This window comes from Thunnus thynnus, chromosome 3, assembly GCF_963924715.1.
Source record: "Thunnus thynnus chromosome 3, fThuThy2.1, whole genome shotgun sequence".
Lineage (NCBI taxonomy): Eukaryota > Metazoa > Chordata > Actinopteri > Scombriformes > Scombridae > Thunnus > Thunnus thynnus.
The window spans coordinates 15,507,765-15,534,393 of record NC_089519.1 but is presented as its reverse complement, the minus strand read 5'-3'; the positions used below and the strand labels follow the sequence as shown (position 1 = coordinate 15,534,393).

General features: G+C 38.2%; 2 protein-coding genes across 2 annotated transcripts in view; both read right to left on the bottom strand.

The window, feature by feature from the left end:
* The window catches only part of si:dkey-28b4.8 (sarcoplasmic/endoplasmic reticulum calcium ATPase 2), a 35,955-nt gene extending 19,310 nt beyond the window's left edge, over nucleotides 1-16,645 (bottom strand). The window contains exons 1-6 of the mRNA XM_067584448.1: nucleotides 16,214-16,645; nucleotides 14,502-14,621; nucleotides 14,059-14,076; nucleotides 13,848-13,930; nucleotides 13,292-13,396; nucleotides 10,379-10,517 (exon numbers count right to left, since the gene is read on the bottom strand). Coding sequence (XP_067440549.1) covers nucleotides 10,379-10,517; nucleotides 13,292-13,396; nucleotides 13,848-13,930; nucleotides 14,059-14,076; nucleotides 14,502-14,619 — 463 coding nt within the window. The 5' untranslated portion in view covers nucleotides 14,620-14,621; nucleotides 16,214-16,645. The remainder of the gene's footprint in view (nucleotides 1-10,378; nucleotides 10,518-13,291; nucleotides 13,397-13,847; nucleotides 13,931-14,058; nucleotides 14,077-14,501; nucleotides 14,622-16,213) is intronic.
* Nucleotides 16,646-18,004: 1,359 nt separating this feature from the next.
* pold4 (DNA polymerase delta 4, accessory subunit) lies at nucleotides 18,005-26,199 on the bottom strand. The gene is made up of 5 exons (XM_067584449.1): nucleotides 26,064-26,199; nucleotides 24,626-24,744; nucleotides 22,598-22,681; nucleotides 18,830-18,941; nucleotides 18,005-18,279 (listed from the first exon to the last, which is right to left on the bottom strand). Exons 2-5 carry the CDS (start codon nucleotides 24,729-24,731, stop codon nucleotides 18,255-18,257), a joined length of 327 nt encoding a protein of 108 aa, XP_067440550.1. The 5' UTR covers nucleotides 24,732-24,744; nucleotides 26,064-26,199; the 3' UTR covers nucleotides 18,005-18,254.
* Between the last annotated feature and the right edge of the window lie 430 nt (nucleotides 26,200-26,629).

Sequence of the window (26,629 nt, the reverse complement as noted above, 5' to 3'; positions counted from 1 at the left end):
ACTTTTTAACAAACTGTTTCTCTTGAGACTAGAGAGATGAAATCTGTTCACTGGATAAAACAGATGCAAATAAGGACAGACGTCTAACAGATGAGAGGTTAGCATTCTTTCTTTAGAAAGAACACAGCTGTTCATAAACTGTTTACAAGTGTTTATATGTGAGTGAGTCAGAGAAACTCAGAGAGAGCAGTTCAGAGAAAGAAATGTATTGAGAGGCTGCATGGACATATCAGACTTTTGGTTTCTTCCATTCGGGATTGTTATACTGGCCAGTTTAAAAGCTCTCAGCTATTTCTGAGATCTATTAAAGCACTACAAAAAAAAAAAAAAAAAACCTTGACATTGTTGGAGAGAGTACTGAAACATTTAACTGGAGTAAATATATTCATACCTTTTCTATTTAATTTAAAAACACTGCTTCAAAAACTTACAAGTTAGGTCTAATTAATGTCTTAAATTTTATGTATTTAAGGGGGGACTTACGGGTCAAGTGGCGAGAGATGGAGGATTAGTCAAGCTCTCCACGCCTTCAAACAAATAAACAATTTGATGTGTTTTTACAGATAAATAGCCTACTTTTGAAAATAAATGTGCAGGTAAACCTGCAGAAAGCTGACCAATACGAGTAAAGTAACCACCAGAAAACAGCAGCGAAAAAGAGCGAAGCATGAATCCAGACGCAGCTCTGACAATGTGACAATGTTCTCTGAACTGAAAGCAGATTTAAATTTGGAGTTGAAGCCAGAAATAAAGTCACTCTGCGATGAAATGAAACATAGATTTGACCAACTGGAAGAGAAAGTGACAACTCTGAATGAAACAGTCAAAAAACGGGACAGCAGACTTGAAGAAGCAGAATCTCAGGTAAGCACTTCAGAGGACTGCAATGCTTTTGCAGAGAGACTGTTATCCTTCCTTCTGCAAAGTAATCAGTACACTACAAGAGAAATGCCAAGATCTGGAAAACCAAGTGACAGAGGATTCCGAGAACAGCTGAAGTTTATTGAGCATTTTAAGAATTTTAAACTTATCCCCTGAATTCAATCTGGGGACAGAAAGAGCCCAGAGGTCATCGAGTTCAGAGGGAAGCGGACCACTCTACTACTCTGCAGAATAAAAAGAAAGAATATATTGAGATTAAGAAACAACTGAAATTGAAGAATATCAGATTCCAGTCACTCTATCCAAACAGGCTCAAAGTTTTCTTTGAGAATGAAGTGGTGGTATTCAACTCAGCTTGGGAAGCAGCAGATGGCCTGCGTGGATATGGAATCAACTGCAAGTTGAGAAGCAGAACTTGCCTGAAAAGAATCGCATGGACTGGGCCAATCCGTTCTGTGGGACATAAGGTTTGAGCCTGAACTGAAATGTCCGATCATCAAGAACACTGTTGCTCTTTTTGGAAATGAACATCTCTAAACAGAGAGCTTCAACAAACTGAAAGACAGGTATTTACACTCACACACTCACACGCATACAATTTTGATGCTACTCACTTTCCCTCACACTATAAATACATGTGAACCACCTAAATAGATGCAAATATTCTATAGAGCTGTTTCTAAGATCTTGCAGCTCTGGGCCTTAGCTCAAGACCTTAGCATCCATGCACGAACACAAGCGTGGAAGACTGTGGACAGCTACCTTAAGCGCTTGGTAGCACAAGTGGAAGTTATATCCTCTCTTTTTCTTTTTTCTTTTCTTAGTTTTGTACATTCTTTTTGTTATCTTAGGAAATTTGAGGATATATTCAATGTTTTCTTTACAAATAAGGTATTTAAAAATATCTACGCTGGTTTAGAAGGTCTATAGGATACATTGTTGAATAAAAATGGGAAAACTTGTTCTTGGATACAGGGAGTAGTGCTTTTAAAATAAAAAATATGAAGTGATAGTGTATGAACATTAACATAATTTCATTCAATATTAATGGTCTGAACAAGCTCATTAAGAAGACTAAAGTGCTTGCACAAATGAAGCGTCAAGGAGGTGATATTGTATTTATGCAAGAAACACACTTGAGAAATTAGCAAAATTGTTTAATGCCCAGGTTTTTTATTCATCCTACCACTCATTCAGAAGAGGTGTTATAATTATGATAAGGAACCATATCCCATTTGAGGTAGAGAATACAGTCTGTGACAAAGAGGGCAGATATGTTTTTGTGGTAGGGAAGATAGATGGAGAATATATCACACTATTAAATATATACAATCCCCCTGAGGAAGGCCCAGGTACAATTGAGAGGATTATTGATTTAGTTACACTACAAAGTAAAGGGATAAATGTGTTAGGACGAGATTTTAATCTATTGATGAATCAAAAAATGAATTCACAAAGTAGTACAAAACACAGGCCCAAAAGGACACACTTCTGATGAGGAAATTCTATAAAGATATTGAAATAGTGGATGTATGGCGAACTTTAAATCCAATTCAAAGAGATTACACATATTATTCCTCAGTTACAGGAAACTATTCAAGACTTGATTATTTCTTTATGTTCTCAAAAGACTTATCTATAGTTAGTATTAAAAAATTGGCCAAATACATCTATCAGACCATGCACCTTTACAAATGACATTAAGGAGGAGTAAGGAAAAAAAGCTCTGATATTTGGAGATTTAATAACTCCCTTCTTTTAGAAAATGAGTTTAAAAAGAATTTGCTACAAGAATATATAAAGTATAATGATACAGAAGATATAAATCCAGCAATACTATGGGAAGGGGCAAAGGTTGTTCTATGGGGTGAAATAATAGCCTACGCCTCTTTTAAGAAAAAACAAAAAGAAAACGCAAGAAAAACTCGAGAGGAATATTGAAGAATTAGAAAAAGTATATAAAACTTCTAGGGAAACCTCAGTATTGAAGAACCTTAAAGAGGCTAAAGCAACAATGAATGATTTCTTAAATACGGAAGTAGAAAAATCACCATCCTTTGTAAGACAAAGAACATACAATGGAGGCCCCAGAGCAGCTAAGGTGTTGGCCTACAAAGTTAAAAAACAGCAAAAAAGGCAACAGAAGTGCAATTAAATGAAAAGCATACAAAGATATTAATAAGGGGTTGGAATGAGACAGCAAATCAATTTGCAAATTACCAGGATCTCTATGATGCTGCTCAAAATATTGTAAACAAGGACAAGTTAATGCAGTTTTTCCAAAAGTTAAACTTACCTAAAGTTACAGAAGAACAGAATATCACACTTACAAAGGCAATATCATGTAAAGCTTATAAATAGGCATTTGATAATAAAATATAGGCAGCGACATGGAACTCTGCTATTATAACAGTAATACATAAGCAAGGTAAAAATCCTATAGATTGTTCATCCTATAGGCCAATCAGTCTTTTAAACACAGATCATAAACTTCTATCTTCAATACTAGCCACCAGAATAGCAAAAATTATACCACAACTAATAAATCCAGATCAAACTGGGTTGATTAGTCAAAGACAATTGTTGAAAATGTGAGAAGAACATTCAACATTATAGAAACAGCTCAGACACAGAATCTCTCTGTGGGAAGGGTTACCTTAGATGCTGAGGTCTTTAATAAGGTCCTATGTCCTTCTCTATTTGAAACCTTAAGGAACTTTGGTTTACACACCATCTTTATAAATTAGTTGAAAGCTATGTATAAACCTTATGTACTGAACCACTGGCAGACTGTATTAGGTTAGAACAAAAAATAAAAGGCATATATACAGCAGGAGAAAATCATAAACTGTCCATGTACACAGATGATATATTCATTTATTTATCTAAGCCTGAACAGTCAATTGAAGGGTTAATGAATGTAATTGGGAGAAGGATGTGGAAAGGATAAAATATCTTGGGATAAATCTAAAAAAGAGTCTGGACAATCTGTATTTCAAAAACTTTGGAGAATTAACAAGGCAAATTAAACAAGACTTAAATAGATGGTCTATAATCCCTTTTTCCCTTTGGAAAAGAGTTAAAATTATACAGATGAATATATTCCTTTTCAAAGCACTACCCATATATATTGTCTTTAACATGTTCAAACAGTGGGATTCCATAATAATGAAATTCATATGGAATGGCAGAAAACCAAGAATAAAAATGGAATATCTTAAAACTGCCCAAAGAAATGGGCACTCTAAATTTACCAAACCTGCAAGCTTACTATCAAGCAGCACAAGTAAGAAATGCCAAAGTATGTATACTAGAAAGCTCACATACAAGATGGAGGGAAATGGAGTTATATTGTGGAGATATACCACTAACTGTTCTGCCTTTCTCCAAATATAAAAAAACATATGTTGAGAATCTGGACAATAAACAATAGACACCATTGTGTTGATTGCCAGTCAAAAAATTGCTGTCAACTCAATTCTCATTTATTTAGATATTTCCAAGTGAGAAGTTTCCTCTTTAAGGTACTAAAAAAACAAGAGCTAAGAGAAGCTAAATCTTGTTTTTATCTCAATATTTTGAATGAGGCAAAAGGAAACAGTAAATTGATCTGGAAAAACATTGATAATCCCACAAGGAGGGACCCAAAATTTTTAGGAGATTTTAAACTCAAAGTACAGGGAAAGTTAATTGAAGATCATTTTACTGTTGCTTCTGTCTTTAATATTTTTTTTCTTGAGTCTTTATATGAGTTAGATGCTACAGGCCAGGTTTTCAAGCTGGTAGAGACTAATGAGTTACAAGTAAACAAAATCATCAGCTCCTTAAAAAGCTCCAAAAGTAGAGATGCTTTCCAATTAGACACTATGTTTATGAAATCACACAAAGATATTTTAACTCCCCCTATTGCTCATTTAACTTGTCTTTTAAACACAGCTCCTTTCCTGATGACTGGAAATGTGCCATTGTCACGCCTATTTTTAAATCTGGAGACCGCCTTGAAGCCAGTAACTACAGACCAATAAGTATACCGCCAGTGCTCTCAAAGGTTGCTGAGAAAGTTGTCATTAAACAAATGACAACATTTCTTAAAGGGGACGTACTATGCTTTTCCTTATTTTCAGATATATATATAATGTCACAATTTTGGATGTTCATGTTAAAACTGGCCGACGTGTCAAATAACAAGGTAAACGTATGTAGCAGTAATCCCTGTGAGCAAAAAGCAGCAGCTTTAGACTGCTCTGAACGCTCGGTTTCCAACAGTTTTTTCTACTTTTGGCCCGAGCTGACATCAGTTTGTGACGGATTTCTTTATATGGACACCTGCTACATGCACAGTGTGTGAGTTTGCTGCTCCGCCCCATGAGTAGTTACACCAAGCCATGACGCCATTACACAGCGCAGCAAAGTAAAATAAGTAGTTTACCTGTTGGAGGTGTGCTGGTTGTCTGCAGCTCTTCATAAAACAAGTTCTACTAGATCCTCCAGAATATCCTCTATACAAAATTGTACCATACCATTTTGTCGCACTGCATTTGGGCAGTCAGCTTTCTCTGTGAAAGTTACAACTCAGTGGAATGTCCTACCTGATGATATGAAGAACTGTAGTTCTATCAATGCATTCAAGGCCAAATTAAAACATCAACTAAAGACAAATCAGCTGTGTGACCACTGAGTCTAGTTTACATTATTAATTTTTAATTGACATTGTGGGTGTATGTGATGTGCTATTGTGTGTAGCTTTGTATTTGGTATGGTGTGTTCTGTGTTTTTTTTTTTTTGTTTTTTTTTTGTTTTTGTTTTGTTTTTTTGTTGTTGTTTTTTTTGCTTTGTACTGTTTGTTGTTGTGCTGTTGTATGTTTTGATTGGGGGGGGACTACAGATGCAAATTAGCTTCAAGCTAACTCCAGTGCAGTGCATCTTTAATGTTTAAAACTGCACACTGTCCAAATATAAGACACAATACTTCTAATGACCCTAGATGTGACAACTAAGACAATACTAAAGATGATATTAATTGCACTGATGTCTTTTTCTTTGTACATGGGTATACACAAGAATGTGGGTGTGAATATATGGGAGCGGCCATCTTGCTTGATGGTCTGTGCAGTAGAGTTGGGCAGCGGGATGATGGCCCACGGAACACACTCCCTCAGCTGTTCCCCGGCCTCACGGAGGTTTGAGAGTGGTTGTTACAGCTGTCAATCATGACGTCAGACCCCCTTTCTATATCGTCCAATAACTAATTAAAAACAAACTTGTAAGAAAAATGAGCACTTGGACAAACATTAGCATGATAAGAACTATCTGAAATGACAGAATCCATCTTTGGGAAAAATTTGATGTGTACCTTGATTTTTTAGTTTGGCTCATGTCCTATCCACTAACATGGAGGGGGCGGGACTTATGAACTATACTGCAGCCAGCCACCAGGGGGCAATCAAGATGTTTTGGCTTCACTTCTGGGGAGCTGTCATCTTTATGTGCAGTCTATGGTACGCACACACTCACATGTGTGTGTACATATGCATGTGTATGTTTGTGTGAGTGCATGTGTGTGTGTCCCATGGATGTCTGCACCACTTAAGGACAAATATCTAGCAAGATTTCCTGGATTTTGGTGTTTTTTATAATTTATAATTTCTGAAAATGCAAATAAAAAATTCTATGTATTTCAATTAAATTAAAAACAACAATTCAAGTATCTATAAATAGAGTAAAAATAATTTGATTGATTATCCTAACTCATGGTCCATTTACTTAATTTCAACCACATCTCACCTGTCTAAATCTGTGTACGGAGCTTGCTTAGTGTTTTTGCAGGATTTTACAGATTTTTATTGACTAGTTTAGCAATTTTGTGAGAATAAAATTTCCATAACCAACAGAGTCGATGTTCAGGGCAACAAAAACAAAACCAAACTCATAATAAACCATAGTTTTTGTTATCAAAGAGATAAGTCAGTTTAAGAGTTATTTCTTAGTTCAATTATATCACCCTATATCAGCTGTATAGTCATTTAAGTCATCCATGCTTGCTGCCATTTCTGTGACCTTTTTTCTGGCTGTCACACAGAAGGATAACCTCCCTTCTCTTAATCCCACCTGCAAAGCTCTGATTGGCTTGGTTGTCTTTCTGCCATCTGGCAATGAGCACACTACCAGACATAATTGATTGAGGACTGTCACCTTGACATTTGAATTACCACTCTAATGTCAGAAAAAATAGATTTTAACTTTTATCATGATCTGTCAAAATTCAGTGTGTAAGCACAGCAGGCCATGCCTTATACTCCAACAGGGGGCGTTTGTGAAGCGCATTTTATCTTTTGCATGCCCTGTTGGTCTGTCAGTAGACTAGACTGTTGATGTCTTTGTTAATGCAAAATGGAGTAAACTATCAGGCCATGCTATGTGTATAATCAAGACACCAAACTATATTAGATGTAATGTGTTGAAGCATTTTAGATTCAACACTGCAGATGGTCTTTTAAAAATAAAGCTGCCTTATAGCAATGACAGCTTTTCACTTGAGTGAGGCAGTGGAAGCACCTAAACTGAACAGAACGTCAGTTCTACAATATAGTTGAGGTTTTCAAATTACCTCTTACAAACTAGAGTAAGTTCTCATTCATTTGAACTTGATTTTTTCAAAAAGAGTGACAGCCCTAATTTAAACTTGCTGAAAAAAAACCATCAGAGATTTGGGCAGCAATTCAGAGGTCTGGAAACAGTTTATTTTAACAGGCCTTCTTCTGATGGCACACATCACAAACAGAAAGGTTATGCTATTAAATCTGTCATCATTTTAAGGTTTTTTGTGATAATGATGTTACCGGCAGCTTCAGTCCAAAAATGTATCAACGGCTGCAGGAAAAATCATATTGCTCACTGCATTATGTTCTGCCAAAAGATGTTAAAAAGAGAATATAACAACAACAGCTTCAAGCTCTGTCCTGTGGTTCCAGCTCTGATTACTGTCACTGAGTTCCCATGCTCTGGGAGACAAATACTTTTACTACAGATGGAAGGGCACTGGATCACTTACACACACACGCACGCATGCACACACGCACACACGCACACACAAAGACATAGACACACTCCTAACCCTGTTTCCACTCTCTGAGCCGCCTGAAATAGCAGTTGAATCGGGAGGATTCAACAGTTTTCTTACTGGGTCAAGCTAAAATCATATGTGTGTGTATGTGTGTGAGAGTGTGTGTGTGTGTGTGTGCAGGCTGTTACTACAACTGACAATGCTCAAACAGACCTTGAAAACAACCTTGAAAGACCTTGAAAAATGCTGGAAGGCACTGAGAGATGTGGAAAACACTGCTGTCGACCAGATTAGATATTCCATCCCCTCTAATGTGGTCGGTCAAATTGACGACAAGTGCTCACATAAGAGACAGGGCATTGGATGCAAACGCTGGCCGTCACACACACCTTAAAACTCTAAATGTACTCTAACACTCGAAAACACTTGAGAAAGATGGAGGCAGTCAAAAAACACTCCACGTGGATGAAAATGATTTACAGTCAAGGCCATTAGCTTAACTTTCACACAAAGCATAAACATACTGTTCAGAAAAGATTCAATCAATTGCTTTAGACCATACTATTCTTGCTGTGTATTTTAGCTTTCATGAATCTGTACTCCAAAACCCTCCAAGATTCTGGCTTTGAGATGCAATCAAATCAAATATTTTTCATGAAGGCCTTGCGTGCCTCTCACTGGGTTACCATGACGATAAAAGCCAGCTGAGAGGGCAGAGAGGTAGCAGCAGGCATGTAGATTAAGATGTTTGCCAGGAAGGACTAAACAAAGATGCCACAATGTTATTTCAGCCATGTCTAAAGTGGAAATGCACAGCACTTAAATCCAAAGGTCATTCCATACTCACGGCAGCAGTGCAGACTCTAATACACAGCTGTCAAATACGTAAAAAACATGCCTTGTAAACTTGCTCCAATTTTCCATTAATTATTATTGTATTGAAGTACAATTACACCTGCTTGGATTTTGAGAGTAGACGTGGATTTTCTTGGCACTAAATTAGTCAAAGGTTATCTACTGAACTTTGAGTACTGTAAAAGATAAGAAATTTAAAGCTGCATTGATAGATTTTTGTATTGTTAGCGTTGAGCAATTATCACTCAACTCTGCAATTCTACTGAGTTATTTAGCCTATTGTTTTGGTTTGAGCACAAGACCAACCGCTCCTATAAACCCACTGCACGCTACCTGCTCAGCACCAAATGGCAGAAAGACAAAGGTCATGTCGACACTAAGCCAGCTAAATTCGTAAATGCATCTATTTTGGGGGCACCTGTCGGACCCTGAAGTTGTAATTACACATTTGACTACTATGTCAAATTCCACATGCTTCCCGGCGGCTTGCTGACTTGCTCGTCTCTCTTCCGCTCATGCTCAGTAGGAGAATTACCTGTTTTGGCATTTTAATGTGGATGGGGGTATTTGCAGAAACAAGATGAAGCTCCTGCTGTGGAGGCATGTTGTTTATATTCGAAGACAGTGTTTTAGAATTTAGCTGGCTTAAAGTGAACATAGTCGTAGTTAGCACCTAGCTGGTGAAGAAAGAGCTAGCAGCTAAAGAGCCAGATAATTAGGAGTTAGTGGGGAGTAATGCAGAAACTTGACTTCAAACGAATGTAATGGTAGCCCATGTCTTGCTAACACATTAGCCTTATCAACTTTGTGTGGCCATAGCATGTCGGGCTTGTGTGTCTGTCAGCTCGTTTTGGAGCTCAGTAAACCTCTAGTGGGCAGAAAACCTATGAATGCAGCTTTAGATCAAGTGGCAACTATGATAGCTCGAGACTGAAGCCAATGTGGAAGTACCTTAAGCTCAAGAGCACCACTCAGTGTTCCCAGTAAGCTAGCGTAAGCTTAGGTCCAAGGCAGCGCTGATGAAAAACTGCAACTCTGAGCTTTAAAGTAGTTCTAATGCAAAAACGGGTGACGTCAGGCCTCATTAAGTCTGGCTTCATATACAGATAATGCTTTAGATGGACAAAAACAAGTTGCAAAGCTAGCTTGCAGACTGTTGTTTATACAGTACAGGTGACTATGACTTGACTAGCAGTGTTGATTCTTTTTATAAGATCATCTGTATGCTGATTTTTTCACCTTCAAAATGCAAATGAACACCTTTTCACTTCAACATGGTGATGGATTATGCTGAAGGTGTGATTTAGGAAGTTTCTTTTGACATGTTTTAAGATGTCACAATTTTTCATGGTGTTAAATTGAATTGAATTTGTTGTCTATGATGGAGGAGCCAACAAGTTTAAAGCCAACACAGGGTGAGCATTTGACACTCAAGAGACATTTAAAATGTATTTTAAGGTGACAAAAATTGCACATTGCACAGTGTCTCAGGCTCAGTCAGACTAAGTGGAGATATACCTTTCAATACATGTATGATGAGAACAATGGTGCTTCTTGTAGTGTTATTTTTCTACGTACCGGCGACTTCCACAATATCTCCAGGAACAATATCTCGGGCTCTGACTCTCTGGACGCTCTTCTTGTCTTGTCGGTAGACTTTGCCCATCTCTGGCTCGTACTCCTTCAGAGCCTCAATGGCATTCTCTGCATTACGCTCCTGAAATACACAGCAACATAGAAAGTTGCCTTCTGATTAATAAGTAACATGTGAGACATTTTAACAGCACCAAAAAAAGAGTTTTTTCTCAATTGCTGATGTGGAAGTTAGAATTATTGATGGAAAAATCCCTTCCAGCATGATTATCCTCATGTGAAGACGAACACAGGCGGGAGGGGGATACAGGAAGCAACAGTTATTATAGCAGTGTTTCCCCTATAACAGCAGAGGCCTGGCAGGCTGCCAGGCCAACGAGAAGCCCCACCAGACCAAAAAATTATTTTTTAAATGTCAAAAATAATGTCAAATATCCATTAATTCGCAAATCAATAGTGTTTGGGAGCAGCTGAGCAGTGCTGTCTCGAAATGTGAGTTAACATCTGTGTCGTTCCCTGGGAAACTGAAGGTAACGTAACTCCTTTTAAGGAATAGGGCAGAGCGTAAGTGAGTGAGTGGTTAAGCGAGAGAGCGAGCGGCAGAAAAATAACGGTGGATGCGAGCGGAGCAGAGGAAAAGGTTAGCAGTAAGTTGTCAGTCTGGCGGTAAATGTACAGTACAGACTACAGTGTGTCAGTTAATAAATGCTGCAGCTTGTCAAGACCATGAAGAGTCACGTCTGTTGTTTCCCCAACTGCTGGAAAAGTGAAGGGGTTAGCTCCAAAGTTAGCAACAATGGGTTAGCCTAACCTGATGACGCTAAACAGATAAATAGAAAACGGAGAAACATGTAGCTGCCTGCTAATCCCCCCCCCCCCACCCCGTTAGAGAGATGGATATTTTCAGCACTTAATTACATGGGAGAATGGTGATGGGTTCATGAGAGCATGAGAGCATATAATAGTAATAATCTCTCAAGAAAAAGAAGCACATCCAACAGGCTTTGAAAACCTGCAGCTGCCCTAATTGGGCCTTTTTTACAACCCAAACTAGGTCAACAGGAAACACCAGACGAAAAAAGAAACAAACACAAAACAACATGAACCACAATGTTGTCCCATATGTGGCCAGTGTCTCTGAAAAGAATTATAGTAATAAAGTCATATTCCAGTGCATTTCAGATATGCCATGGGTGGTGAGAACTCTGGTGATTTATTAATTTATTATTAAATAACCTTTTTCATTCTGCTGATCATAAGGCAGACCAGAGATGGCACTCAAAAATGCAGCTAAGCTTCACAAAAGTCAGCAGTGATACAGCGAAATGTAATCACTTTAAAAATATTATTTCATGAAATGTAGCTGAATGTAGCTGCATCTCCCGACAACGTTGGCACAAATTTTCAAACAGGGGTTATTTGGATAAACTGACCACATATTAGGAATCTAAATAGTTACTTTCTCACCTATAAATAATAAAACTTAATAAAGTGACATATTAACAGTCCTACAGTAAAACTTACAACAGCTTTCAGTCTGGCTAATCTCTGCCATTGCTGCCGGTAGCTTGGGGCAGCGCTACTACTTCTTCCTTTCATGTTGGACTGAATGCAGACCAGATGCTATAATGACTCGCCCTGAGGTGCAAAGTGGTATTACGAGACAGGGCGGGCCAGGCTAGTTAGTTCATATGCTAACTTCAGTAGATATCTCTGCAACACATAGACGTCTTTGACATAACGTCAAAACTGTTATTGCTTCACTTTCTGTTGACAATTTTATTTCATATTTGAATGTTTTAAACTAAGATTCTGGCCAAGTCTTACATAGTGCATCTTTAAGCAGTTACTGCAGCATGGTATACAAATGCAGCGTCTTTAATATCCCCAGTCACAGTCATATTGCCTCAGCAGGTCCAATTCAGTGTTAAACAGTGTACAACAGTGCACATTGTGAGATGCATATTGTATATGGCTTGTAGCAGTAGTTACATTGTGAGATTTGGTCCTAAAATTCTCAAGAGTTTTGATACAGGCTGTTCTCAGCCGGTAGCCAGCTTGGTGAATTAGCTTAGTCTCAGTCCAGGGTTTCTGCAGTGTTCACCAAATTAAAAAGACTTTTTAATACCACAAGTACATGAATTTATTGTCATTTATATAATCTTTGTCAGTGCTTCCTGGCTGTATAGAACAACAATTCTTCATAATATAATTAATCTTTTCACATGAGCTGGCAGAAATTAGATTAATGGATTAAGCAATTACAAAATAATTAATCAATTGAAATTTTTGCTAAAATTGACACTTGCCCACAGTGATTGGATGAGCCTCCTAGCTACTGTTGCTGCAGTAGTGACAGTGTTTGCTGCAGGTCTGATGGTGCTGACTGAAATTTCACAAAACTGGATTAAACAGCTTCCTGCAGCACAATCCACTATCGCACCAGTCTCAACCAAACTACAATCTCTTGTAGTTTATAGATGTAGAACATCTCTTGACAGCCCGCTAACACATAAAAATCTACCACAACTAATGTTCCTGTCTACAGCAGGAAAGATGAAATATTGAAGACCTTCATACCTTTTAAGGCCTTTTTTAAGGCAAATGAATTCACTGCTTTTCGAGACTTTTAAAGTCCTGCAAATACTGTGTCAGTCAGCTTTAATTTAAAAACATCAGCTCATCAAGTGTAAAAAACAGCCTAGCATGACTGTGCATGATTATGTGATTGATCATTTTAATCAATTCATAACATTTTAGAGCCTCAATATTACCGAATGGTCCAGAGGTTTTGGCAGTTGGCAATTAAATTGTCTTTTTAATGTGTCTCTTAAACACAACATGATCAATGCAAAGTGACTGTCAATCCACCTATACACATGCACACACACTGTTTACCTGCCATACTCCTACAATAGCATTGGCGATGAGGATGAGGAGGATGACGAAGGGTTCAACAAAGGCTGTGATTGTCCCCTCCCCTTCTTCGAACCAAGCCAGCGTCTATGAGATACAAATGACAAGACAGAGAGAAAGGTGAGGATTTGTTGTAGATTGTTATTGTTGTGTTGTATGTGTGTGTAAATTTCACTTGTTTCTCTCACATAACTCATACATAATTACAGAAACGTGCGATGACTAATGAAAAAGCGCTGCCTACAATCTTTGTCTGTGTGCCAAAGGGCGTACTTTTCTGTGCCCGATGGCAGTATGTGTGTAATATCTTCGGCTTTTCCTGGTGGCTCTGGTTGGTTGCAGTTGCTAAGTGGCCACCAAAAGATACCCTTTCAAACTTTTAGAAACCGCTAGCCAATCCACTAGCCACCAGCAGCTGGCTCCCTGCTACATTGTACGGCGCATGATCACAGCTAAACAACACAGAGCTACTTAAGGCCGTAGCCCCACCTAGTCGAAAAGCCAAGCCACGCCACTGTATGTGAGTGTGTTTCCTTACAAAGGAGATGCACGCAGCCAGCAGCAAGATTCGAACCAACAGATCCTCAAACTGTTCCAAGACCAGTTCCCAAAGTGACTTCCCTGCACGAGGACAGCAAGGAACACAATGAGAAAGAAAGAAAGACTTAGATGAGGTAGTCATAGAGTGATGAAGCTGATGTAAGAAGGAAAAACAGAATGTATTAATCAGGTATAGATAGATAACTCACCTTCTTCAGCTGGCAATTCTGCGAGTAAATAAAGAGTTAAAGGTAGAAAGAAAGGAGAGAGGGTGGGGAAAAAATAAATAGTTACATCATCATCACCACGGATACACTTTTTACTGACATTAGAATATATGATAGATGTGATGTAGATTGACAGCACACTACTGTAAATGTGTATCTGTGTACACATTTCATCATGACAGTGTATGAGAAACCCTTAACCTGAATTAATTCTAAAATCACATTTTATATGAATATGTTTGCTACTATAATTATGCCCATTATCATTATTAGTAGTATAATGGTATTCATTTTAATAAACAAAAGTTGGATGAAATCCACTGCACAGAGCTTTACTGTTGTGTAGCTACAGTGGATAATCTATTTGTTTTAAAGAGATGTAATAACTCTTAATCTAAAAAAAAAAAAACAGTTTCCATTTGTACCGTTGGGTCCCCATCTCTCCCTGGTCTTCTTCAGCTGCTCACAGCTCAGACCTGTAGACTCATTTACACTGAAGAAGCCTAGGACTTCCTCCACCGTCTTAGTATGAGCATTATCCATCACTATGGAGAAAGAAGGAGAAAGAAGACTTATTAAGTTATAGAGGCAGTTGTAAAATTGAAAGTAACTGTGTTCTATTGTAGTGTATAAACACCCAGTAATACAACAGGAAGGTAATGGGGTTTTCATGAGGCTGCTAATTATATTTTGAAATTGAAGATGCAAACAGCAAATATTTCATGCTGTTTTCAACATTTTAAAATTTGATTATTTTCATGTTAAAAATATTCATAAAAATCTGCTGTTTTCCTCAGACTTATGTTCTTATCAAGGTGTTAAACCTCCAGGAAAGCATTAACACCCTCATGGGACATAAAAACATTGAGAATATAGGAAATTATAGGAACAAATAAGAATCTAATAATAAAACATATCAAACATTATTGATACACTTTTCATCATGTCAGAGAGATTAAGCACACTGACAGAACAAATCTGATTTTCAGTTAATGATAGTTTTTCAGTATTTTCCACACTTGAAAGGTAGAATGCTTCTTGGCATTGGCACCTGCAATAAAAATTGCACACAGTCACAGCATTAGTTGGCTGGGGAATCAGATGCACCCTATAGCCAAGCAACCACACAAACTGGAACCTGCAGAGACAGGCCCAAGAGGCATGAATAGGGTGTGAACATGCTCTGAATAAATATCCCCCCGTGTCCCATCACATTAGACTATATTTATTTTTGTATCTTTTAGGCAGTGCTTCTCTGAAAGGCAACTTAGCCTCAGACTTTCTCGCCTCGCTCCAAACTCCATTCAAAAATGTGACAATTTAACGCTCTCTTTTCTATAGACAAATAAACGGTATGTAGTCAAACAAGATTTAAGGCATTTTGCAAACAGGTAAGGCCCACTTGTCAATTCGGTTTATGTCTAATACACCGGGTAGGCTAGTTAAACTTATTTAAATAAAAATGTAATGCTTAGCATAATTTTCCTGTCATTGCCATCATCTCCTTTCACCACTATGCCCGTGTGTGAGCGAGCGACCTGCAATAATTAAACAACTTTAAATATAAGTGCTTCATGGTGGACCGTGTAAGCCGAATTTATCACAACACTCCATCCTTAATGACCCCTAAAGGCCCTGACTCACATCATATCACGCAGGCCTACTGTGAGGCAATTTTAACCCTGGAGAGTCGTCATAAAATCACTGTTGCCAAATTCTGCATCTGCAGAATACGATATTATGCAGCCGCCCCTGAATGCTGCACAAGATGCTCTGATTTATTTGCTTACGAAAGACTAAAAATTATGACACGTCCGGTCATTTGCTAAACGTTAAAATATGTAATGTTAGCTTTAAAATATGTAACGTTAGCGTTAAAATATGTAACGTTAGCGTTGATACTTTCTCGACGTTATTACGTGTAGCCTCGCCTGAATTCTGGGTTTTACAGATCACATAACGCCAAATACTCAGTGACATGTTGCGCACGACTAGTGAGTTTTGGCAGCAATTTGATATTGCTGCATAATTACCAGGTTGTGCGCGTATATATATCAACAGTCATGTGTCAAATGACAAGTGAAGCATCATAACTGAGCTAGCAGTTAGCTAGCCTCATAGCTAGCGTTGTGTTTACCGTTAATCCTCCGGAGATGAACAGGTTGCTTCCCAGAGAGGTCGTCTGTCCACCAGCCCTGCAGTATTAGTCAGACAGGATATATCACGGCACCATGCGTGTTGGATGGAAAATACCCACAGCAACAAAAAGAAAGCAATAAAAATGCAGTTTGAAAAACAGTTTTAACAACAGGCTATCTGGTTATACTGAGACAGCCGCTCATGAGTGAGAAATCATCAGGACGACATTTCCATTAAACAGTATCTGATCCCCGAGCGGTAAAAATGGTGTGTCTTTGAAAAATAAGGCTTGTTTAAGGCAAATGTTTCTTTAAATATGGTTCAAGACTGGTTTATCCGGACAGTTTAGTGCTATTACTCCTCATCCTGAGGAGTGTCTGTGGGTCACTGATATTCAGATTGCAGCATTCAATAATGTCAAGCCGCTTAATGACAAAATACAACTTCCGGTCGTAGTTTTCACAGTAAAGACTTCTCCTCTGAACAAATGCTTCATGCCGCGATGTATTCTCAAATTATATTTCATAATAACCATCATTTGACGGTATTGTTGAAAAATCCCAAGAAGTGCTGCACAACCACCGAGTAACGGATAGCTACGCCTCCAGCGACTCGGGTTTCACCTTTAATTTGAAATCAAATCGTAACACTTCCGGTATTATCGGAGCTGATTCTGCGTAGCTTGACGCTGCTGCCCGGAATGAACGTGATTAACGGTGTTTGCCAACAGAAACCCAACGGAGCTCAGAAAGAACCAATGAGAGGCCCCGTAATCAGACTGACGCAGCACTTAAACAAATCAGCGTGTAGTATCCTGTAATATCCCGCCCACTGGAAGCTTAGTCGCCAAGCTCTTGATCAATCAGCGAGCGGTGCGTCTGCTTTCGCACAACTGATCTTCATGAGAACCAATTAGCGTTGAGTTCCGAGCCTTTGACTGCGCTGCAGACCAATCGAACAGCACTGGAGGCGGGATAATCGCTAAAAGTGCAACGGGAAGCCCCACCTCTCTCCCTGACGTCCATTTGTAAGTAACCCACAGTGTTAGCTCGTAAATTAAAAAAATAAAAAAAATAAAAATTAGCTGGTAAATTGTATTTGTGAAACACTTTTTTTAAAGTAAGTCCGCAAAGTGCGTTTAAGTTAATATAAGCCGCACAATCATGATTATTTGCAAAAACATTTTTATTTATTTAGTTCAAAATTTTAAATGGAGGATAAGCTCCTTGAGATACACCATCTCGTTTTCGAGGGGGTCCTCAGGCACAGTGACTTGTTTTTTTCACCTAAAAGTGAGCAGTATATTCTCATCTCTTTTCAAAAACATAATTAACTCGACAAGTTTACTCATAAACTCGACGGGTTTACAGCACACTGAGAAAGACCAATGTCCTTAAAGAAGTGTTGGACGCACATCTGTATTATCGCTATTGGGAGTATACTGTATATTAGGCCTGGCTATCATGACCTTTCACGAATGCTGAACTCTTTCCAACATTGAGATCTGTTCATACTCACTGTGTTGGATTTTTCCTCTCTTGGGAATACTGCAGAACACATTCATTCTTTCTCTCTCTTGCGAATCTCGTAAAGAGTGAAAGAAAGAGAGTGTGTTATGTCAGGTCAGTTATAAAAAGACTAAGGAAAATGCATGTCAGTGTGTTGACCACATGGGAGATAGCAGAGGGCAGATGTCTTATGTGACTCCTTCACCATTTCATTTCTACAGTGTCAACAGTGATCCGACCCCACCCTCCATTATACATCATAGCAAAGAACAGTCCAGTGCTTTGGTAGAATTTTGTTTATTAAAAATGTGAATAAAAACTTAGTGTGTAAAAGACAACATAGCAGTGGGTGTTCGTCATTCTTCTGATTTCGTCCTGGAAAATGGATCCTCTGTTGCTCTTCATAAGGTATCTCCCTTAACAACACACTCCCCTTCCTGCCCCCCCCCCCCCCTAAACTTTTTCCCTTTTTTCTGGAGCTTTGAAACCTGTCTTTACATTTGTTGGAGTTTGTTCCTTAGGCCTTCGTCCTCACAAAGGATATTCACTCCATAAGCTGAAAGACAAACAACACAATCACTGCTGTACAAATTAAGATCATTTTTATCGGTGTGAGTTTGTGTTTTAGTGTTAAATGTTAATTAAACACAAGCAGCCATACAAGAACTTTGTTAAATTAAATTCAAACTACAAATATGCAAAATTTTAAAGGTCAAAGACAAGAAACAAACAAATCTACTGGCGTATTACTGACACATATCAGTTGGGACCAAAAATGTAAAAAATGCTCAAAAAGTGCGAAAAGTGCTCTTCTCAAGCTCCAATCAGGATTCAGCAGCATTTGAATCATTGTCTGACACCAGTTGGCAACTAATGACACTGGTGTAACTGCCACTAAGTAGCTTCTATGGGCCTAAATATGTTTACTTCCTGCCATAGCCTTATTTCTCCAAGTCACCTGCTTTTGAGTATAGGAGTTAATACAAAGTAAGCATTATATGGTGTTTTCAAATACTCCAGGATACCACCAAACCCCCGCAGTTCTGGAGATTAGACTGTGTGTTATGTGTGTATGTGTGTTGTGTGTGTGTGTGCCAGTGTGTTACCTCAGGTTGTACTCAGGGTCAGTGTGTGTTTGCAGTAGCAGGTATCTGATCTCCTCAGGTGGGTTCAGACCATGGAGCTTTGCCCTCTCCCATCTCTGCAGCCTGCTGATACCTGGAAAGAGAGAGAAATAATATGTTTTCCTCCTGGTGGACCAAAGAATATTACAGAAAAATAGTTACAATACATACCTGTAGATGTCAGTGGAGGACATACAGACTATAGAGAAACATGGATATAGTGTCATCCACAGACATTTTACGGCCTGGAGTTCTCAGATATTAGAGTTAGGCTGGGTGGGGTTGAGCTGTGATATGCTGAGACTCCTGTCAAACATGGCAAACATGCCCCAGAACTACTGCTATAAAAGTACTACTGTACTTCTATTTAATCCACTACTTTTCAGCACAAGTAAGGTTGGGGTGTTATGTTTTTCTGAAACATGGTTCGACAACTCCATTAACAATGCTGAGATAGAAATAGAAAATTGTACAGTCATTAGGAAAGACAGGAACATAAAGCAGGCGGTGTTTGAGTTTATGTAAGATCAGACATAGGTTTTAATGTCAGATCTGGTTTAGATCATGTTAACATAGAGGCTGTGTGGCTCAACATTTTATTACCTAAATCCAAACCTATTTTAATTGGAGCCTGTTACAGACCACCTGACCAAAACAACTTCTATGAACTATTAGAAGAGACCTGCGCAAACTCTGATGACTTTGTTAAATCTGAGGTGATTATGATTGGAGACCTTTACACAGTTCACAAGGGTTTGTGCCTCTACCCAAACCATCACTGACTTAGTATTTGTATCAGACCAATCCAAAATCTCAAAAACTGGGGTTCAAGACAATGGTCTCAGTGCAAGTGTTTCCCCTATAATAGCACAGGCCTGGTGAGCCGCCAGGCCAACAAGAACCCTGCCAGGCCAAAAAAATATTTTTTTAATGCCAAAAATAACATTAAATATACATTCATTCAGAAATCAATAGCGTTTGGGAGCCTCTGTGCAGCGCTATTCTGAAATATGAGTCAACCTCTGTGTTGTTGCCTGGGAAACTCTTGATAGCATAGCTACTTTAAGGGATAGGGCACTGTGTAATATGTGTGTGTAGCAAGTGAGTGGTTGAGTGAGAGCAAGCGGCAGAAAAGTGACGGTGAATGTGAGAATGGGAAAAGTTGTGCTCTGAGTTTTGCTCAGCACCCACTAATATATGGTGTCCCACAGGGGAGCATTTTAGGTCTACTTTTCTTTTTGCTATGTCAACAACATGAAGCCAGCCTGTGATTGCAATGTGTTCCTTTATGCAGATGATTCAGCTCTCCTAGTACTCTCATCATGATACATTAGAAGTAGAACAATTGCTTAGTTCAGCACTCCACAAAGTTAGAATGTGGTTAGCAGAAAAAAGTTGTCTCTCAATCTCAGCAAAACAGAGTCGGTACTCTTTGGGTGAAAAATAAAACTTTAGAAGTCTCCCGGGTTCAGAGTGATAGTTGGTGACTTTGAAGTTATAGCCAAGGAATAAGTTACTTACCTAGGGTGTATATTAGACAATAGTCTATCTGGCGAGAGTGTGGCACTAAAAGTTCTCTCAAAGGTCAATCAAAAAATCTAATTTCTTGCAAGAATATCCACTTTAATCGATAGGAATTCTCTTGAAATATTTGCAGGGACACTTGTAGAATGCCATTTTGATTATGCCTGCACTTCATGGTATACAGGCATCCCTTAGATCCTTAAAAAAAAGTTACAGACCTCTGAAAACAAAGAAGTTAGGTTGATTCTTAAACTCCACGCCCAAATACATCTTCTCCCTGATCATTTTATTAGACTCAAGTGGCTCAGGGTGGAAGAGAGTATCATGTATCAAAATGTGTATTGTTCACAGGATTGTCAATAACGTGGTACCCAAATATCTAAGTAATTATTTTTCATGGGTATACGACGTTCAGAGTTATTCCACTAGAGGGAGCTCTACTGACTTTGTGCTATGCAGATTTAAAAGCTGTATGGGACAGGACTGGTTTTTACATTCAGCAGCTGTTTTTATGTTCATTCGCTGTTAGGAATTGGTTACCTGCAAGCCTTAAGTCGATTAGCTCTGTTGGAAACTTTAAGTCCTATCTAAAGATTTGGCTGAGTAGCAGCTGGTCCTAAATATAACTACTTAAGTTGAGTTGCAGTATTTCCTAAATACCCATTTTGTTTGTTTTAATTGTTCTGGGTTATGAGAGCATATGGTTTTTAAGTCTGATTGATTTTGACTAATTTAGGTATGGATTAAGCCATTTTTGCATGTATATGGTTTTATGCTGTATATTGTAGTATTGATTCATGTAATAATTATTGAATTGGTAGGATTAATTATTGAATTGGTAGGATACCCTGTACTGTATATGTATTGTATTGCTGCCTTCTCTCTGCTTCAACCCAGTAGCACAGAAGATCTATACAATCACGACAGTTTCAAGGTGGCACCAAGATTAGTGTCACCAATTCAGTGTCCGACCAAATGTGAAATATGATCACAATCTCCTTTTCTGTTCCTGAGTTATGGCGTTGAATAATGGCCAGAAAAATGTTTTTGCAGAACATTATGATGTCAGTGAAGTTGACCTTTGGGTTATAAAATGTCATCACTTCATCATTTTATCCTGTTAGATATGTGTGTGAAACTTTGGCATAATTAGCGTCTGAATTCTTGAGTTATGGCCAAAAACATCTTTTGTGAGGTCACAGTGACCATGACCTTTGACCACCAAATTCTAATCAGTTCATCCTTGAGTCCAGGTAGATATTTGTACCAGATGTAATTAAATTCCCTCAAGGTGTTCCTGAGATATTGCTTTCAAGAGCATGGAACGGACGGACGGACAACCTGAAAACATAATGCTTCCTGCCACAGTTGTCACCAGCGCAGAGACATAAAAACAACAATGAACTAAAAGAGGCTAATAGGCTGCATAGAACTGAGGGGAACTCTCACATGTGGTGCTACCTGTAGGTAGCAACCTACCTATGAAAAGGTTTCTTGTACTGAAGTACAAGCAAACCTTTTCACATTACACAGTAATGTAACACAGAACAGATCGATTGTTTATATAAGAATGTTGATTATTGCAACTTTAACATATCTGTGTGATAACGAATAACAAAATACACCCTCTGCAACTGGAAAGTATAGATAAGCTTGGCCTATCAGATCAAACATATCCTTTTCTGTTAGAAAACACAGCCACATGTTTAACTGTCTTATTACATGTACTTTGTTGTTTTTAGTTGTTGCGGGGTGTATTTTCTTTATTTTTTTGTTGAAGCTAGGCTAACAGTTTCCCTCCTCTTCTAATCTTTGTGCAAAGTGAAACATATCCAGGACCTATCTTTGTGCAGGATACACAGAGATTGAACTCCTATTGTATTTCTGAAAAAGTCAGACACCTCTTTTTTGGCATTTTTTGTAATGTAAGCCTTTACATTATTTAGCATGCAGAACTTGCTGTATTAAAACTGTCTTTGTTATAGCTGATCTTCCTTTTATTCTCAATTCTTATATTTAAAAAAACTACACAATTTAAAAAAAGAAGAAAAAAGTTCCTCAACAACTGAGTTGTATAAGTATTTTTTTTTCAGTACTCAGAGATTCCTCAGCCTGTACACAAACTCAAAGTAGTGAATAGTGTTTCATTTGACAAAACTTGCTACAAACTTTGTTAAATTCAAAAGCCAGACATTCTGAAGCAATATATACGTGTAGGTGTGTCACCTGTGCAGGGCCCAAATCTCCAGTCCAGATCGAAGTCTCTGAGCTTCTGCAGCTCCTCCTCTCTGACTGTTTTAATTTCAGCCTCTGGTCCATCAAAAAGATTCAGAGACAATTCAAGTCACTATTATATCAGAACAAAGTGTATGTTAAATATACATATATTATAAGTAATATTAAACTGAAATTAACATAAACAACATCAAATTTCAAACCACAATTCTCTCTCTCTCTATATATAGTATATACAGCATACATATACAGTGCTGCTTGAAAGTTTGTGAACCCTTTAGAATTTGCTCTATTTCTGCATAAATATGACCTAAAACGTGATCAGATTTCCATTCAAGTCATAAAACTAGATAAAGAGACATTAGTTAAACAAATGAGACAAAAACCTTACACTTGCTCATTTATTTATTGAGGAAAATGATCCAATGTTACATATTTGTGCGTGGCAAAAGTATGTGAACCACTAGGATTTTCAATTTATTTGAAGGGGAAATTAGAGTTGGGTGTTTCAATCAATGGGATGACAATCAAGTGTGAGTCTGGGAGGCCCTGCTTTATTTAAAGAAGAGAAATCTGGGTCTTCACTATTAAAGTCTGAGCTTCAGAACACAGGTTTTTGGAAGTGTATCATGGCTCAAACAAAGGAGATTTCTGAGGACCTTAGAAGAAGAGTTGTTGATGCTCACCAAGCTGGAAAGGGTTACAAAACCATTTCTAAAGAGTTTGGACTCCACCAGTCAACTGTCAGGCGGATCATGTACAAATTGAAGACATCCAACACCATTGTTACCCTCTCCAGGAGTGGTTGAACAACAAAAATCGTGTAATAGTCCGGGAGGCCACAATGGACCCCAAGGTAATGTCTAGGAAACTAAAGGTCTCTCTTGCAATGGCTACAGTCAATGTTCATGAGTCCACCATCAGGAGAACAATGAACATCAATGGTGTGCATGGCAGAGTTGCAAGGAAAAAAACCACTTCTCTCCAAAAAGGACATTGCTGCCATCTATGGTTGCTCAAGACCACATGGATAAGTCAGAAGGTGATTGGAAAAATATTCTGTGAATAGATGAGACCAAAATCAAACTTTTTGGCTTGAATGAGAAGCGTTATGTTTGGCAATGAGCGAACACTGCATTCCAGCATAAGAACCTTATCCCATCTGTGAAACGTGGTGGTAGTATCATGGCTTGAGCCTGCTTTGCTGCCTCTGAACCAGGACAGCTTGCAATTATTGATGGAGCTATGAATTCTGAGTTGTACCACCAAATTCTACAGGAAAATGTCAAGGCATCTGTCTGTGAACTGAAGCTCAACAGAAAGAGAGTCATGCAGTAAGACAACGACACTAAACGCACAAGTCGTTCTATCAAAGAATGGTTGAAGCAGAAGAAAGATAATGTTTTGGAATGGCCGCGTCAAAGTCCTGACCTTAATCCTATAGAAATGCTGTGGAAGGACCTGAAGCATGTAGTTCATGTTGAGAAGCCCACCAACATCCCTGAGTTGAGACTGTTCTGTAAGGAGGAATGGGCTAAAATTCCTCAAAGCCGATGTGCAGAGCTGATAAACAGTTACCGGAAATGTTTGTTTAAAGTTATTGCTGCAAAAGGGGGTCACACCAGTAACTGAAAGCAAGGGTTCACATACTTTTGCCTCCCACAAATATGTAAGATTGGATAATTTTCCTCAATAAATAAATGAAAAAGATGAAAAAAATGTTTTTTTTTGTCTCATTTGTTTATTTGGGTTCACTTTATCTAGTTTTAGGACTTAAATATCTATGTAAATATCTGATCACGTTTTAGGTCGCAGTTATGCAGAAATAGAGCAATTTCTAAAGGGTTCACAAACTTTCAAGCAGCACTGTACATATATATGTATTTAACCTATTTCATATCAAGATTTCATTGACTGTTTCATAAAGTAATGTTGGAAACAATCAATGCCTGTTTCACTGAGGGGACATACAAATAACATGACAAATGACTACTATACAAACACTGTGCTACTCCTCACCTATCTGTGGTGGAGGAGGAGTAGGTGTCTTCCGTCGTTTTCCGCCTCTCCTTGCTTTCTTCACCACCTTGAATGAATCAGTTATCAGTCCTCGCTTGGTTGTCATGGTGACAGATAATCTGGAAAACACACATATGCAAGCATTTAGGAAAAACCTCTCAAACATTATTTAGACTTCACTGGGACACTAAAATTCTCCACTAAAACTAATACTACTACTGCCACTTTTACTTTAACTAATACTGATAATAACATTTGTTGTGATTTTTTTAATACTCAAATAGGACTTATCATTATCTTCTGAATGGATGTTAACAAGTTAGAATGAGAAAAATGTAAGTGCACAAGAAAGAAAGACTTTGAGATTACTGTACCATCTTTATCTGCTGATTTTGTAATAGTTACCCATGTTAAGATATATTTGATGCACAAAAGTGAGGAAGGCTGCAATGACAATGTAATTATTTAGTATTATTTTATTACAAATTGCAAGTTGTACCTATTTGCAGCCCCAATGAGAGTCCCCCACATCTAATGTGTGATTAGGTGATCATTCTTTAGACAAAATCATTCACATTCATTCAAAATAAATGGAAGCCTCTGTCTATACATTTACGCAATAGTCTCTACTTGTCAATTGCAATAATTCAGTAATAACATGTCAATGTAGCATGTGTGTATTAGTGCTGAATCATTGTGTAGCTGAACATGTCTGAGCAAAGGCTGGACTACTTCTGCTCATTACTGCAAATAAAATCGGGATTAACGCACATTTGATCTCCTTTACGGCAGTGTTATATCCGTCTGACTCTTTGATACAACGCTGCTTTCTACACCACTTCCTCCAGTTCTGTGGTTAAACCAGAATGATAGCATACTGTGTCTAAAGGTCATAAACTGCATGTAACTACAAACTATTAAAATGACGCATTTCCTTCTGCACTCTGTAATGATGGCACCGATCTCCATTTAAAAATCTGATGATTTATGTTGAGTTGTTTCTCAGCAAATATGGCAGGTGGGATGGTTTATTATAATGTTAACGACGATTTCAGCTTCAATTCGGTGCGAATGAATGACAGTAATCTCAGTGATAATTGCAAACTTCTGCCTTTGAACTTTTTCTTTGATCGCCACTCCCTATTCCTCCACAAAACACATTGAGTTTTGGTTGGACGGACGAATATGGAGGATCAGTTACGAAAGAGTTAACGCGTTATTACAATTTTACGTTAATCTGTCAGAAGACTCTGCTCATTATAAAAAAAGATCGATGAGCTATGTCTGTTTGTCGGTGATCGAATCTGCAGGAAATAATCAGATGTTTCACAGTCGCTCGATAGATAGACGTGTTTCACCGTGCATAACTAAATGTTGAGCTTGATGTTTTTGCACATATACGATTATCCAATTCCTGTTCTCATAATATTGAACATACCTGGATATGCAAACAATAAAAGCTCAATCAGATGTGTCGCCCTGTTCGAAATGTTTTCTTCTCATTCACTCTGCGAGTAGACCAGTCGAGCAAAACAGTAACGACTCTTCCTCTACTGTCTGGACGGTGGGTTCGAGCCCAGGTGGCCCCTTTGCTGCCCCCTGCCGTTTTCTCTGCACATTACAGTCAAGCAGTATAAACTGCTAAATTACACATTTTATATGTTAATAGCGTAGAGGTTCTAATTTGTTGCATCTTAACCTTTATAATATGATGAGATTGTAGATTGTGGATCATTTGTGGATATGATGTTTAGTCAACAGTGTGATACAATTAATTAGCTGTATAAATAATCAATTGACTGTTTAAGACGAATTTGTAGGTTATTTGAATAACACCATGAAGATCAAAACAGGCTTCATTCACATTTGTGTGTGTGTGTGTGTGTGTGTGTGTGTGTGTGTGTGTGTGTGTGTGTGTGTGTGTGTGTGAGTGTGTGTGTAGAAGTATGTTCTCCATCTCCTTGGATGTCAGTCGTCAGTCTGACTGGCAACCTCAGAATAACA